Source organism: Henckelia pumila, chromosome 3 (assembly GCF_033568475.1).
Source record: "Henckelia pumila isolate YLH828 chromosome 3, ASM3356847v2, whole genome shotgun sequence".
NCBI lineage: Eukaryota > Viridiplantae > Streptophyta > Magnoliopsida > Lamiales > Gesneriaceae > Henckelia > Henckelia pumila.
In genome coordinates this window covers 86651805-86669148 of record NC_133122.1, presented here as the reverse complement: position 1 = coordinate 86669148, position 17344 = coordinate 86651805, and the positions used below count along the sequence as shown (strand labels likewise).

Sequence of the window (17344 nt, the reverse complement as noted above, 5' to 3'; positions counted from 1 at the left end):
AATTATATGTATATATTCATTTACAACATAACGAAAATTATTTCTTTTAAAAAAATTATGGTCATTCTTATCCACATGCGTTATCCATGTGCAACGCACGTGCTTGCTACTAGTACATATAAATATATCATTTACATGCATGAAATATGATATGATACATAGAGATATAGATATACCATGATATATTGTGTTGTATGTAGTATATTATAGTTATATGTCATAAACATGTGATATATTTTGTTAGACTAAATCTTTTGTATGTATGATATATATATTGAGACGCGTCATAAATATATGTATCATAATTTACATAGGTATACTATGACATATCGTGATGTACAACAAATCATAAATATACATATTATAAATCCATATATCATAACTTACATATGTATATTTATGTATATTATGAAATATTGTGATGCACAACACATCGTAACTATATGTCATTAACATTAATATTTATCTCAATTTAATTAACCTTAAGATTACGTCATTTTAGTATGACATATCATTTTGTTTTATATGATATACATTATAATATATTGAGATGCATCATAAATATATATCATAATTTATAGAGATATAATATGAAATTCATGACATACATTATATATGTAGAGATATAGATATAACATGACTTAATAAATATTATGTTGAGTTGAAATAACATATGAATTCATTACAATGTTGGACAACCACTAGATAACTAAGGTGACCATTAGAGACTATTAAAGACCATGAAAAACTAAGGTGACCATTAGTGACTACCAACAACTATGCAAAATTAAGATGACCATTAGAGTCTATTTCATCTCTTCAACAAGTTTAGTAATGAGCATAACAGCCCTATTGTTCCGATGGAGAGAAGAACCTATGATTAGCTTTTCGGGAAATTTCCAAACGAACAATTTCAACGAAATCTTTCAATTTCTTATTTTACTATGTTCAACTCTATGTATTCCTCTATCCGTAGAGTACATTGAATGTACAGAAATGGCTATAACAGAGTTTCTCTTATTCGTATTAACAGCTACTCTAGGAGGAATGTTTTTATGCGGTGCTAACGATTTAATAACTATCTTTGTAGCTCCAGAATGCTTCAGTTTATACTCCTACCTATTATCTGGATATACCAAGAAAGATCAGGGGCGGAGCTAGGAATTTTGTTCAGTTTAGGCTATGAAATACTATAGTAGTTCGATATGCTAAGAACTCATACAATGAAATTAAACAAATTATAGGTCAATAAAACAAAATAATTAAGAATAAAACCATCACAAAATAATTTACATTTGATCTACTAAAAACCAATAATTTTTCATCAAACAAACCCAATAATTATGCATCAAAATTCAAAAAAACAAAAACAAAAAACCAACTGTATCCAGAAAAAAAAAGAGAAGAATTCTAAATTGTCAATAGCCCTCACGTAATCTTCATTCATTTTCATTTCTCCATTCACATATTTTTGTAAGTTTAATATATAATTTACATATAATTAAAATTCCAATTAAACAATAAATAAGAAGTTCAATTTGATGAAACCTAAATACCTATATTCTCATCACAGACAAAATTATTAGCCTATTTACATTTTTACATACCTAAATAAATAAGGAGACCAATGTAGAAAAAAAAGAGCAGAAAAGTGATGGGCATCACGGGCCGGACGACAATCTTTGAAGTTTTTTGAAGGATGAGAGAAGCTGCAGGCAGAAAGTTACCAAATCCAGGGGCGAGCAGAAGAAGATTAGCGCAAATGCGCAAGGAATTAAGAAAAAATAAATTTGGGCCTGACCTAATGTGTAGTGGGCTTAACAATTTTTTTTTTTTAAAAAATTACTGGGCAGATATCTAACTACTAACTAGGCCTATATATCCTTTTTTTTGGGCCCAGTCTAGGCAAGTGCCCACACTGGACCAGAACCAGCTCCGCTTTAGAGACCATCAGTGACAACTATGCAACCATTACAATGTCGGACGACCATTAGACAACTAAAATGACCATCATAGACCATTAGCGGCCATGCGACCATTATAATGTTGGCCGACCACTAGTGATCATATTCACAAATATATGTCGTGGACATCCTGCATAAAAAACAAAATTAATGTTAAAACTACAGAGACCATCCACAACAAGGCTAGAGACTATCATATAACTATGAGAGACCATTATAAAACTACAGAGACCATCAACGAAAAGGCTAGGAGACCATCATATAACTATGAAAATCCATTATAAAACTACGGAGACCATCCACGACTACCATGATATAATCACACTGATCAAAGTACATAACTACTGAACCATTATCTAAGTACGAACAACCATTACATGATATGGGAAAATCAGTCAAGACTGCCATCACAAAAATTTGAGCCACCAACAACACAATCAATATGACCATAAGAGACCAATGTTATAAACAAGAAGACCATCACAAAATCTTTATAGCTTACGAATGGAGAAAATAAATCATACAAGGTGAATGACAATCAGAAGAGAAGAAAAGAAGACCATCACAAAATCAACATACAAACTTACAAAAATAATTAGAGAAAAATATGTATTTCTAGCTTGTGAATGGAGCCCAGAAAAGAAGTCACATTGAGTGAATGAAAATGAGAAGAGAAGAAGAAAGCAACGGGAGTGAAGAAGAGAAAAAACATATCAACTAAGAGAAAATAGGAGAGAGAGCCAACATATACGTATTAATTTAAATTTGACCAATCACATTAATTAAAATATATAATTATTTTATTATTTTATTTTTAAAAAGTATAATAATTAGTTATGTTTAAATATAGATAAATGGAGGGGTATTTTTTTTAACCTCGGTCAACTATTTTTTTTTTTAAACAAATGACCTCCTGCAGTGTATTTCAAATACATTTGGGGAGGTCATTTTTTTTTAAAAATGGTTGACCAGGTCTATATACCCAAATATCCCGATAAAAAATAGGGGTATGTTTTTTTTAACGTCGGTCAACTATTTTTTTAACGTCGGTCAACTATATACCCAAATTTTAATCAAAATGGAGGTCATTGACTTTAAAAAAATTTTAAGGTCATTTGACCAAAATTAAAGACCAACTAAGGTCATTTATTTAAATGACCCGAAGGCATTTTGAATATACCACGATAGGAGTCCTGATAGTATGAACATCATCCGACCACTCCTAATTTGTAACGATATAAGATTGTATAAGTTACAAATATATCCCAACCCAATAAGGGATTCAAGATACCAATGTAAGAAAATTTCAAAGCAATTTAATTATAGGATGAAAGAAAAAATAAATACATACATAATTTCAAAGAAGAGCTTAAATTAAGTTGATATTAGAGGGAAAAAGCACCCATATTTTCCATGTAATAAGCATTAGTTAGATACAAATTGGTCTAAATAAGGTATTCCCGATATACCACGATAGGACTCCTGACAGTATGAACGCCATCAGACCACTCCAGTGATGCAAATATCTTTCTCTTGTAATCTATCTTCCCATTGATTGACACTACAAATGATTGTTTTCGAGTCAGTGCCGTAAATTCTAGAACGTTAGGCGTCACGGTGATGTTATAATCCGAACTAGTGCTGGTGATTGCCTTGTATGTTGAATTGGTTGATCCTACATTTGTTACTGTTCTGTTGAACTGTGCTGAGAATGGTGTGCTCACGAAACTTTTAGAAAGGAATTGAAAAGTCATTGCTGGATAATTCAGATCGTTGGATGTCAATTTCATATCTTGACATATGATGCTTGTTCCTAATATTTTGCTAAACCTTGACTCATCATAGTCGGAGTTGCAAATATATTTGATATAATCAACTGGTGTGATCTCATACACGAGGCCGGGGTCAACGGCTTCGATAGGATTGATATGACCTGCTCCGTAAGAAAATCCGCCATTTGGATCATTGGTGGCATTCATTCTCCATGCTATGAGATAAAAGAAAGGGAAGAAAAGCAGTTAGCATACCAAAGCAATAACGAGACTACACCATATTTAAATTTCAGTCGATGGAAATTGTATCACCGGTCGTCATGAGAGCTGATTTGATTGCAGAAGGGGACCAATCAGGGTGGAGTGATTTAACGTATGCAGCCGCGCCAGCGACATGAGGGCAAGACATTGATGTCCCGGATAATATACTATATTTCACGGATCGCTTGTCTTGGGAGTTCTCTGATGGTGAAGCTAAAGGTGAAAATGCAGCCAAGATTTCAACTCCAGGGGCTGTTACATCAGGCTGCATATACAATTCCATTCCTATGTATTAATATACACATTCTTTAAAATGTTGTAATGACCGTAAGTTTTTACTATGTACCTTCAAAATATTTGGAAAAATGACATTTGGGCCTCTTGAAGAAAAGGAAGCAACAGAAGGGGCGTTAAGATTCGTCACAAGTTCGCTCTTGAGTATGTCCACCGTGTGATTCCTGCATTGCACTATTGATTAGTAAATATATTGTCATACCCGAGATATTCTATCGAATTTTGAATGAAACGTGACAGGGGTTCAGTACTTTGTGGAGTTGAAGTAGCCTTCGATGTCATGGAAGTGTGGCGTACTTATAGAAGAAATGGGGATTGGAACGATGAAGGAAACATCAGGAGCTCTTGTCGGCGGTACGACTGTACCAACTGCTTCAGAGCGGATAACTTCTGGGACGATGTTTTCGTTGCAAAGCACAACCTTGCCTTTTACTTTTGTTTCATCTAAACAATTTGGTAAGCAGGACCTGAAATTTTAAAACAGAAAATTAAAATTTGATGTGCATGTTTTTGAACAACAATGGGAATTTAGTCAACAAACTCAGCATCTGGTTCGGTGCATGTGCTTGAGGCTTCTTGCCCATATGCTAAGGGAAAACTCTTCCCCTTCAAGTCGAAAGCATTGACCGATTTTCCCTGTAAGATAAGGTAAAATTTCATCAATACGGGAGCTCAGAAAAGTTTAGATATGATTACATATATTTTTTAAGAACATGCATACCGAAATTGCAGTTCCATTCCCAAGAACCACTTTGGTGATGATACCTCTATCACTAATGCTAGCCGCAACCGTGAAAATCCATGGAGCGACACTTGTGATCCGACCAAGCCCTTTATTCCCTGCTGATTGTACTACTAAAATACCCTTTTGTAAAGCATGAAACGATCCGATTGCAATCTCGTCCTCATCCAGTTTACGTGGATAACGGTAACCGAGAGAGACGGTTATGATATCAACTCCATCAGCTATAGCATCATCGAACGCAGCTAATATATCGGAAGACTGGCACCCATGATCAGGGAAACATACTCTGTATGCAGCGATTCTAGCCGACGGCACCCCTCCTCTTGCAGTCCCATTAGCAATGCCATAAAAACTGGTGTTCTTAACTGCGTTACCAGCTACTGTGGATGCGGTATGAGATCCGTGGCCTTCTACATCCCTTGCCGAATCAACATCCGAAAACTTTAAGGAGTTGTAGTATCGGGCTCCGATTAGTTTGCTGCAAGCACAAAACATATTGTCAACTTCTCAAGAACGGGAAGGGCATGACGTTGAAAAAAGGGATTTTACTTGTTGCAGGTGAAATTTTGTCCTCCTTTACACTCTCCTTTCCATTTCTTTGGAGGAGAGCTGAAACCTTTGTCACTAAAACTCTCTGATTCCGGCCATATTCCGGTGTCAATTACCCCAACAATCGTGTCGCTCTCAACAGTTGGATTTCGATGAGAATTTTTGTGGAGTCCCATGAAATCCCATGATCTTGTTGTTTGTAGATGAAGAGCTTTACTAGGGAAAATCGATACCACTTCTTCCTTACCTGGATTTAATTTTTAAGACATTACATGCACTTCCATGTAACTGATCAATTGTATCTTTTAAGGCAAAGCACTTTTAGGATAAGAAGACAAATTATATGAAAACTAAGAGAACAGATGTTTACTCGCCAACTTTTCCCGCTCTTCATCCGTGAGATTGGCAACAAATCCATTGAAACTCCGACCGTAACTTTTGATTAATGATTGACCTCCAACCCTTATAGAAACAAGAACAAATCACGAAAATGAAAAATTCGTTTTTTTCTACAATCCCATATCTTTTAATTTTTCAAAATTTTACACAAGTTTATTATACCTGCTGTCAACAACATCTTGAAGCATGCTCGAGTGGTATGTGGAAGATGACGATTCTTCGTTCTCCCCGATATGTCCCATGTACACTATGTAAATCTTCCTTTCTTGATCATCCGAAGCATGACATAATATTGTCCCACATAGAACACAGAGAGAAAAAAAAACAGAGGAAAATTTGAGAGATTGCAGCACTCGGCGCATTGGCATTGTTGATGGATTGAAATGTGAGACTTATGAATATGTCTGTGTGTACTTGTCTTGGCTTTTTTACATTCTTAAAGGAAATGAAAATTTTGTTTCAAATAAGATTCAGCTTATTTCATTTCAAGGGCTTGATTCTAGTAATTGAATTGATTAAGATTTTCTTCTCTGACTTAAGTGTATCCTTATTTTGGATCCCATGTATTCTCAAAATGTTGATTTTCATTTTTTTTTTTAGGGAAAATTACTTTTTCCATGCTTATACTTTTTATTTTGGGATTTTGGTACGATGTATTGTATTAATTGTGCTGTATTCTTGAATCTTTCATAGTTTTTTTAGAAACATTGATAATTTGTTTTCTAATTTTAGTCTTCTTTATTTGAAAGTGTCTACGCGTTACCTCAACTAAAATTTTCAAAAAATAAAACAAACATAACATACTAGGACTGGAATTCGATAAATGGAGGATGAAAATAGGAAATAAATAAATTATAAGACCAAATTTATAATTTCCCCCGTCTTTTCTAAATCAAAGTTAAAACTGCTTATCTTGAACTTGGATTTCATGTGAATATAACTGAGTTGCCAAAATATGTGCTTTGATTTTGTTAATTTTGGTCAACGGAAAAATTGGAATAGGATTGCCTGTAAGTTTGTAACAGATTAAATGCCGTAAATATTAGACAATTATGGTACAAATTAATGAATTCAGAAATAAAAATATGATGTCATATTCTTTTTATGTTATAATTATTAATAATAGTTCAAATCAATGTTTTTATTCTTTCTAAGGAAAATATTAATGTCTTTATTTTTCTAAAAAAGTAAATAAATGTCTTTACATTTTTATTGATATCATATCATATCATATCCTATTCCCCCGATAAATTAATTTATTTTCTTCAGTAATATATCAAGTTATTAAATAAATCATCAAATTAATTTCACGTGTTTTTTAAAAATTATAGTTGGAGAAAAAAATTTAAAATTTTTGTTCTAAAAAAAATCTTCTTGTAAAACACACTTTGAGTTTTTTTTTTCACAAATAACAGACTAAGAATATTTGTCCAAATGGAACCAAGTTCTTTATAATAAGTTAATGATATTATATTCACAGAGGAAATCACTAAGGTTACATTTAGATGAAAGTATTTCAAATTCAAATCTTTCAAATGTATTTAAATATATTATGTTATTTAAATAAATAAAACCATAAACTTTAAATATATTCATTTCATGTTATACATTGTTTACTATTAATTAGGATGAAATTCAAGTTCACATAATTGTGTCATTTGAAATTCATTCTAACTTATATAACTAACATGTAAATTACATAAGTAAGATATGGATTTAAAAATTAATCTATTATTTCATTGTTAACAATAAAATTATATATATATTTTTTAAAAAAACCTCTATACATGATGAGCAAAACATCGATGGTTTTGTTATGATAATGTATTATCTTCAAAAAATGACAATGTATTACTTGAATTTTATAGTTGGTTTTTTTTTTTATGCTTGAATCTATTAATTCTAATAGACGATGTAGAGTAAAATTTTTTTTTTAAACACAAGATTTGTGGAAAGAAAGTGTATAAAACGGAAGTAGTGATCTCCTTGCAATCATTTGGAATCGAACTGTTGAGAATACAACCAATAGCAATAATAAACAAAACACAATCAAGAACACGAGAATTTTACTTGGTTCGGGTTTTGAATTACCCTACATCGAAGGTTCTTGGAGAACTCCAATGAAATCTACTATCACTAAGATGTTTATACAATCGTCTCAATCCTCTTCGAGACTTCAAACAATACACATGCTCATATATAGAAAGTAAAAGAAGGAACAAGCTAGAACCGCTTTCTTCTATGACTTCTTGAGCCTGTATACACCGAAATCTTCAAGCTCAGAGGATCTCCAGCTTTGCCCCAATATCAAGGTATTCGATTTCTTTTGGGATATCAGATGAGTCAAGGGGAGAAGTTAGGGAGTAGCTGGAATATAATCACGCTTAAATAACTCCCTAACTGCCATTAATTAATATACAATTAAGAATGAATGAGATCCGATGGATGAGCCTCAAACTCCTGTTTTAATCCCAGCCATCCAATTAGGTCAACAAATATGAGTCAACTTAAATACTCTACAAATCTCCACCTTTGGCTCATATAAGTAAAACACAGTAGATTCCACTAGTATTCCAATGTAACAGTGGGATCAGCTACTCCATTATGTTGAACATACCTAAAGTATCTTAGATTTTGCTCACAGGAATTACCTTAGTTAACATACCAGATAGATTAACAGTTGTATCAATCTTCTGTACTCTAACTTGGCCTACAGAAATGATGTCTCTTACAAAGTGAAAACGAAGATCTACGTGTTTGGTTATCTCATGAAATACTTCATTCTTAGATAGATGTATGGCACTTTAAGAGTCACAAAAGATAGTTACAAACTTTTGATAAAATATCATCTCTTCAATGAAACCTTTAATCCACATCCATTCCTTAACAACTTCTGTAAGTGAAATGTATTCAGCTTCAGTTGTAGACAGAGCTACTACATGTTGTAGGCTTGACTTCCAGCTTACTACATTACAATCAACTGTTAAGATATAACTTGAAATCGATCTCCTTTTATCAAGGTCTGCTGCACAATCAGAATCATAGTAACCTGTAACCTTGCTTAAAGGATTTCCAATTCCAGAGTAGACTAACTTCAGTTGGGATGTACCCTTAAGATATCTGATGTAAGGCCTGAAAATATTAAGTTATTAATTACGAAATTTGAGATTTAAATTTTGAATTTGGGAAAAATATTATTTGAGAATTTATGGAAATTAGAGATTTAATTTTTGATTCGGAAATATTTAATTTGAGATTTTACGGATATTGAGATTTAAATTCCGGGATTCTTAAATTAAAAGAATAAAATATTTGAATTGAAATATTATGGGATTTAAGATTTAAATGTTGATTGTAGAATTAAAAATGATTAAATTAGATGTAAATAATTGAAGAAGGACCAAATTTCAAATATTGAAGTTTTAGGGGCCAAAATGCAATTTCCTAAGGCAAGTGGAATTACACATGTCATGAATAGATACTAACGTGTAACTCCATCAGATTCAGCAGCAGAAGTCGAGATTTCAGCCAAGGAAGAAGAAGAAAAGCAGATTTTTCATTTTCCAAAAATTGATAGAATTCAATCCGCTTGGTAGAATTCAAAATAAATAGTATATTTGCGATCACGGCGTCGAGTGCTACGTTTTGACGTAAGTTTGGCTAAATTCTACCATGTTCTAATTTTGGTGATGTTGTTAGAATTAAGATTTGATTGTATAAACGTGTTCTAGTATATACGACGATAGCATATTTAAGTTGGATCGCGAAAAGATCGTCGTTTGGACATGTTTTTCATTTATTGAATATTTCTGAAATTTCTGGATATTTGAGGCTGTCATTCACGTGAATATACTGATAAATTGAGATTGTTATTGAGTTTAGATCAAAGAAATCTTGATGAATAGGCTTTTGGAATTATCGAATTCAAGCCGTTACGCCGTTTGTTTACGTTTGATGAATTTCTGAAAAATGTGAGATGCTATTTTCGAGATTTTGATGATGTATTGAGATGGATATTGGGTTTAGATCATTTTTATAATGATGTTTATGCTTTTAGAATTTCTGGTTTCGAATCGTTACGCCGCCGGTTGAGTTTTGGTTAGTTGATCAAGTTGTAGATTGTGATTGAGCTTTGATGGGGTTTAGAAGATTGAAAGCTGATGTTGAGATTGCATAACTTGTATTTCAGATTGAATTTGAGAATTATCGACGTCGAATCGTTGAGTTCGAGTTGTTGAAGAGTTGAGCAAAATGAATCAACTAGACATCGGATTAGCAAGAGTTGAGTGAACAGTTTTGAAAGGAAGTGCAGAGTTTTGGACAGCTTGTATTTGATCAAGAAGTGAAAGTTTGAGAGGTTTGAGTTCAAATTAAAGATATGATTTGACATTAGACTCGACAGGTAGAATAACTCGAGAACGTGGTGATTTTTGAGTTTATTAAATCACATACATGCATGTTTAGTTGATCTTTCTTGATCTTATATGACTTACTTGATCTACTTGATTTAGTTGATCTTGTTGCTTAATAAATGATTTTGTTTAATTAAACATTCTTTTTTATTTAAGATTGATTTGTGTAGATTATTATGAGTGATTTTTTTTTGAAGCATATGAGTGATTTGAATGTGGTAAATTTTTGATAGAGTTGAAATGTATTCCTCTTGATCCACAATTCTTTCGAAACACCAAAAGCAGAATCGAAAAAAAAAATATTGGACGTGGTGGACTTATATATGTGAGGCTAGGAATCAGATTTGAGTTCCTATTTCCAGAATTCCTTATATAGTGTTCACAGTCCAGGGAATAAGTGCTTGTTACCACCTCGAGCGGGAGCGTAGGTGGGAGGCTTGATTTATAGCCATATTCTTTTCCCGGGATCCAAAAGAGATGATTTATAAAACTATCAATTCTGCGAGATTGAAATCTTTTACCCTTTAACTTATACCTGTGTCTTTATGATATTGTTTTCTTTGAAAGGAATCCAGTAGGTAAGGGTATATAGGAATTGAATGATTTGTGATAATAGAATATGCGACTGATATGTTTAATTGTTATATATACATGTATTTCATACCGAGATGTATTTCTCACCGAAATTATCCGGCTATTGCTTTGTTTTTGTATGTGTGTATTGCAATAGGTTGGGCAGGAACGAGTCATACGAGACATGGATAGCTCAAGATTGAAGAAGTTAGAATTGAAGACTTGGGTTAAGAAATCGAGATGTCTTTTTGTTGTCATATTATGTATTGCTAATGTTAGAATGATTTAAGAATAGGAAATCAGATTTGGAACTTGTTGTTTTACATTTCTAGGAATCGTGTTTGAAGTTATGATGTTTAGAAATGCATGTTCTAGCTTTGTATCTCGTATTTGGATCATCCTAGATTTGTTTCGGATGATTAAATGTTGAATTACAACATAGAAGTACATTTTGACAGCAAAAGAACCAGTTTTAGGATTTCGGGCAGCACAGAGCTCGCTCGAGCACATGAACCTGCGCTCGAGCGAAGCCGAATTGGGGTCGGCCAGAATAGCGCTCGCTCGAGCGAGGCACCTTGTTTTTAAATTTTTTTATGGCTTTACTCTTTTTCTTATTTAATCAGATTGATTACTTGTAAGCCATGTTGTTTTATTATCATATTTTTTATTGATTGTGATCGATAATTGAGATTAGCACCCGAGGTTTCCACATTTGAAGAGCCACTTAACAGCTTGCCAATGATCTCTGCTTGGTTTGCTCATAAACCTACTGAGTAATCCTAATGCATATGATATATCGAGTCTTGAAGAAACCATCAAATACATGATGCTACCCACTAATTTAGAATTTGGTACATGTTTCATATGTTGAAGCTCCAATTCTTCAATATTTTCAGTAACTGATACGAGCTTGTAGTGAGCTCCAATGGACGTATTGATTGTTTTAGCATTTTTCATGTAAAAAATATTCATCAACCTATCAATGTATCTCTCTTGGGATAAATCTAAGGTGTCTGCCTTTCTGTTCCTTATAATTTAAACTTCAAGGATTTGCTTTGCTGACTCAAGATCCTTCATCTCAAATTCAATGCTCACTAATTATTTCAATCTCTGTATTTTATTTTTATCTTTGCAAGCAATCAACATATCATCCACATAGATTAATAGATAGATGTAAGAACCATTTTGGAGTTCATTGAAATACACACAACTATTGAAATTAGATCTCTTAAAACCTTGCTGCAACATGACATCATCAAAGCGCCTATACCAGTGTCTAGGAGCCTGCTTTAAACCATATAAGTATTTTTTCAGAAGGCATGATTTCCCATCTTGTGTCTTCTTTATAAAGCCATCTGGTTGAGACATCAGAATTTCTTCATCAAGATTTCCATGTAAGAAATCATTCTTGACATCCAGCTGCTCTAATTCCATGTATAATATTGTTGTGATGGCCAGAAGAATCTGTATTGATGTGTGTTTTACTACTGGAGAAAACACCTCATTATAATCAATACCCTCAACTTGGGAGAATCCCTTGGCTACAAGTCTAGCTTTGAATCTAGGCATCTCAACCCCTAGTATACCTTGTTTTTTCTTGAAGATCCATTTACAACCAATGATTCTTCTATTCTTAGGTCTATCAACTAAAATCCAGATATTATTCATGGTTAATGAATCAAATTCTTCTTGGATAACTATTTTCCAGTGAGAACAGTTTTTACTATGTTGGGCTTCAGAAAGGTCTGTAGGTTCTTAAAGATATAAGAAATCAACAACATTAAGGGCAAAGGCTGTGAACTCTGAAGATGCAAATCTTGATGGTGACTTTATTTGTCTTCTAACTCTATCTCTTGTAAGAAGATAATCATCAAGTTTCTCACTGTGATCAGTAACTTTAGTACTCACATCTTGATTTGAGCCTTTGTTTTCATCAGTAGCATGATCATGTTGGTTACCATCTTGCTTAATATCATAAAAACTTCAGTTTTATTGTGAGTAACTCTAACTGTATTTGAATCTGCTATAGTATCCTTGTATGAGTTCTCACTGTCAAGTTGTTCCCTGTCACAATCTTGAAACATCTGCTTAGCTTGTTTAGAGCTGGCTAATTCATGAGACAACATGTTAGTTTTATAAAAAAATATTATCATTCAAAAGCACATCTTTACAGATCACACATTTCAACTCATCAAGAAACCACACTTTATATCCTCTAACACCAATAGGATAACCAAGAAATATCCATTTCTTAGCTCTTGGGTTTATTTTACCTTGATTTACATGAACATAAGCTAAAAAACCAAAGTTTCTAAGATGTAGTGGGGCCTCAGGTTGCTAATCTCAAATTTTAAGGGCATTTAATGAATAAGCATCATTAAACTAATAAGGAAAGAAAGGATCTAAAAATTTATTTATTTTTTTTCAAAAAGGGGTGCGCCCCCGCCGCCAAAAACTACCGCGGGGGCGCCCCTGTTTTTTTCCAAAACAGTAGGCTAATCTCCAGGCTGCGCGCGAGCCGTCAAAAATTACCGCGGGGGCGCCTCCTGGAGCAGAAACTTGCCTTGTTCTTTGTCCGCAAATTTGATCCCTTCAACTCCTTCCAATTCATCAAACTCAAGTCTAAAACATGATATAAAAGATCCAAATCATGCATATTAATATAAACAAGGTCTCAAGCATCTATACATATATTTATTACATCGCACAAGTCGCTAAAGAAATGATAAAAGACATAATCTATCTCAAGTTTCATACATGTATTCCAAAACCCACAAGTTCTAAGGTTCCATGCTTCTAACATGTAAAACATCATCTACAACCCGAACCCTCATGTGCTAGACTCTCTTCCAGCTGTCAATGACATCGATGATCAGCTCCAGCCCTCTCTGTTGTCATGCACACATACAAAACAAGACAACAGCCGGATAAACTCCGGTGAGATATAATTCTCAGTATAACCAACATATCGAAAGCGTTAAATAAATCATATTAACTCTATTTCAAACTCGACTCAACAAATAGAGTGCTCAAACGCTTTAAATACGAATTGATTCACATAACTTCAAAGCCATCAAGATTCATAACTGATCTTGACATGGATATCCATCTAACGAATTCTTAAACGACTCGCAAATAAGGTTAACCGCAACCTTGGCTTAGAATCAATTCGATATAACATCATATCAACTCAAATTTAAAGATCCACTACCTGAGATGGATCGACAACACCACAATCAAATCAAAACATAAACAAGTATGTGATTTTTTTGCGGGCCAACTCAAAGATAATCGTTTTTGAGTTTCAAAGTCCCTACTTCGCGATGTCGTAATTATACCTTCTTTGATGTTGATTCTGAACTCTTAAATCTGAAAGATAACAATCAAAATACTCATATCAAACTTCATTTCAACCTATCATTTCAGAAACGAGTCAAAACCATCAAGATTTCATCAATCAAAACCAATTCAAACCTCAATCAACTTTCTTTGGTTCAAAGTCGGCGTCTCGTGTTGTTGGCCTTCCAAACTTGACTGAAACTGAACAATAAAAATACTATAACATTCATAGCATCTCAATAACAACTTCAACTCAGAATTTGGCTATCAAAACAGTTCCAAAACTCGATTAAACGACGTAGCGATTCCAAATCGGTAACCGACGTAATCCCGACTTCGAAACTTGTAACTCCAATTCATATATCAGCATGTATCATATAAAACTCAGTCATAAAACATCTTATCAGCAGCTATAGTCATCGATATACATGCTACAAATCATAATCAATCCTTTCAATCATCCAACTTTGATCCAGTTTCGAAAATAGAAGCGATACAATAGCAAGAACACAATCAACAACTAAAAATCTGATATCTGCTCCATAATGATTTCGAAATCCATAAAACACAGCATAAAACTTATACGAGATTGAAGCCCTTGTTGTAAGGATTCCAGAACACTTTTCGGAATCGAAATCGGACAACCGGAACAAAAGTTATGGCAAATCGAAAATCAAACTTTCTAAGGAAAAGAGGAAGAAGACGGACTCTGTTCTTATTTTCTGAATTTTTCCTACTTCATACACGTGCACAAGCTAATAATCAATTCAATATCTGATAAATTTCAATAGAAATTGCAACTTAGTCCCTAGATTCTTCAATAATTGCAATTTGGTCCTCGGCCCCTATTTTAATTCAATTTCAATCCTAAATAATTTAAGAATATTTGAATTTAAATCAAAACTCCAAATATTACCAAATTAAATATACTCGGATTAAAATTAAATAAATTCGGATTAATTTCTAATTAATCCCGGGCCTTACACTTATATACTGGTTTTACATTTGACCATCTATGTTCAGGAGTCATGAAATCAGTGGCAGAGGATGGTGACAAATTTATGAGATAACATGCAGTGGATGCAGCTTGTACCGAAAACTTGCTTGGCAATCCACTCTCACTCAACATGCATCTTAATTTTTTCATAATGATTCTATTCATTCGTTCAGATACGCCATTTTGTTGTGGTGTGTGTGTGTGTGCATGTTCTATGCCTAGTTATTCCATTTTTGGCACAGTAGCTATCGAACTCATGGTTGCAGAATTCTAAACCATTATCAGTTCTTAACTTATTGATTTTATTTCCCTAATTGATTTTATACTAAAGCCTTCCATTCAACAAATTTACAGAAGGCTTCATCTTTTGTTTTAAGGAAGTAAATCCATACTTTTCTAGAGTAATCATCAATGAATGTAAAAAAGTATTGAGATTTATAGAGTGAGAATGGTACCTTAGATAAACCCTAGAGGTCGGAATGAATATATTCAAGTGCTGATCTCGTAGTATGTTTTGGTGATTTGAAGGTCAGCCTGTGTGTTTTTCCTAAAACACAATTTTCACAGAAGTCCAGCTTGTTTATATACTTAGAATCCAGTAGGCCTTGTTTGAATAACTCTTGAAATCCTTGCAAACTCATATGCCCAAGTCGTTTGTGCCAAAGCTAAGTTTGATCTTCTTTTAATAAGCCCACATTCAAATCAGTAGTTATGGTTGTTCTTAAAAGAACACACAGGCCATTCTTCAGAGTTCCTTTCATAACAACCAAGGATCCCTTCACTACCTTTAACATTCCATTTTGAGCTTTATAGGAAAATCCTCTTTCATCTAGTTTTCCTAAAGAGATTAGGTTCCTTTTTAGATCAGGAATGTGTCTAACATCAGTAAGAATCTTGATTGATCCATCCCACATTTTCAAATTCACTGTTCCAACTTCATGGATTTTACAAGATTCATTATTCCCTAAAAGAACATGTCATGAATCTACTACTTTATAGTCTAGGAACCATTCCTTCCTCGGTGACATATGATATGTACAACCAGAATCTAATATCCATTCTTCCTTGGGATCATCAACGAATATGGTTAGTACTTCTGCTGCTTCATATCCATCAAGTATGTTAGCTGTGTCACTTATGATAGTTGAATCTTGTCTTTGATTCACCTTCCTTTGAGTACAATTCCTTCTCAAGTGACCTTCTTTCTTACAAGTCCAGCAGGTAATTTTTGGCCTTGACTTTGAGAACGTCTCCTTCCTTTATTATTCCGTTCTTTCCTCTCGATGGATCTGCCTCTAATATGCAATCCCTCTCCAGCAAACTTTATATTCTTTCCATTGGCCTTCAAATCTAATTCTTTTGAGTATGCATCGCCTGTTACCTCTTCAAGAATCAAGGTTTCTCTCCCATATTTCAAAGTGTCCCTCAGCTGATCATAGGCCTTTGGCAGGGAATTCAATAGGAAATTTCTTGATCCTCTTCATCGATTTCAAGTTTTCAAGTAGATGCATCCTCGCAAAATGCTTGTTCCAATATGCGACTTTTCCTGTATATAAAAAAACGAATTACAATTTGTTAGATAAATCATAATAATGGATGGTAAAAAAATAATACAATATTTTACTTGTAAGTAAAACAGTTCAATACTATTTCATCAATCAAAAATAGAACTAGTTGATGGCTTCATTGCAGCTGCGTCGATTGTGGCCTCGCTTATGGCACCGACCACACTTTGACACACGTGATTGGACTTGTGATGGTATCCTTTGAGTTCTTCTTCGGCCCGGTTGAATTCGAACATCAGGCGCATTGATTATGGATGGATGTTCAGGATTGGAATCATACATGTTAAACGTGGGGATCGGATTTAGAATTCCTTTAAAAGCTTCACGATACAACTCTATATGAAAGTATTTGTCACAAAAATCATATAACGACAAAGATTTTGATTCTATGGCAGCACATGCATGCTTGCATGGAAGTCTATTAATCTGCCATGCTCTGCACGAACAAGTCCTAGCAGACAAATCAACACCAAA

At 33.7% G+C, this 17344-nt stretch overlaps 1 protein-coding gene across 1 annotated transcript; it reads right to left on the bottom strand.

The window, feature by feature from the left end:
• Positions 1–3409: 3409 nt before the first annotated feature.
• Positions 3410–6276, bottom strand: LOC140889147 (subtilisin-like protease SBT4.3). The gene is made up of 9 exons (XM_073296853.1): positions 6147–6276; positions 5956–6047; positions 5586–5832; positions 5013–5514; positions 4833–4927; positions 4543–4758; positions 4344–4455; positions 4049–4262; positions 3410–3951 (listed from the first exon to the last, which is right to left on the bottom strand). Exons 1-9 carry the CDS (start codon positions 6224–6226, stop codon positions 3410–3412), a joined length of 2100 nt encoding a protein of 699 aa, XP_073152954.1. The 5' UTR covers positions 6227–6276.
• Positions 6277–17344: the final 11068 nt, after the last annotated feature.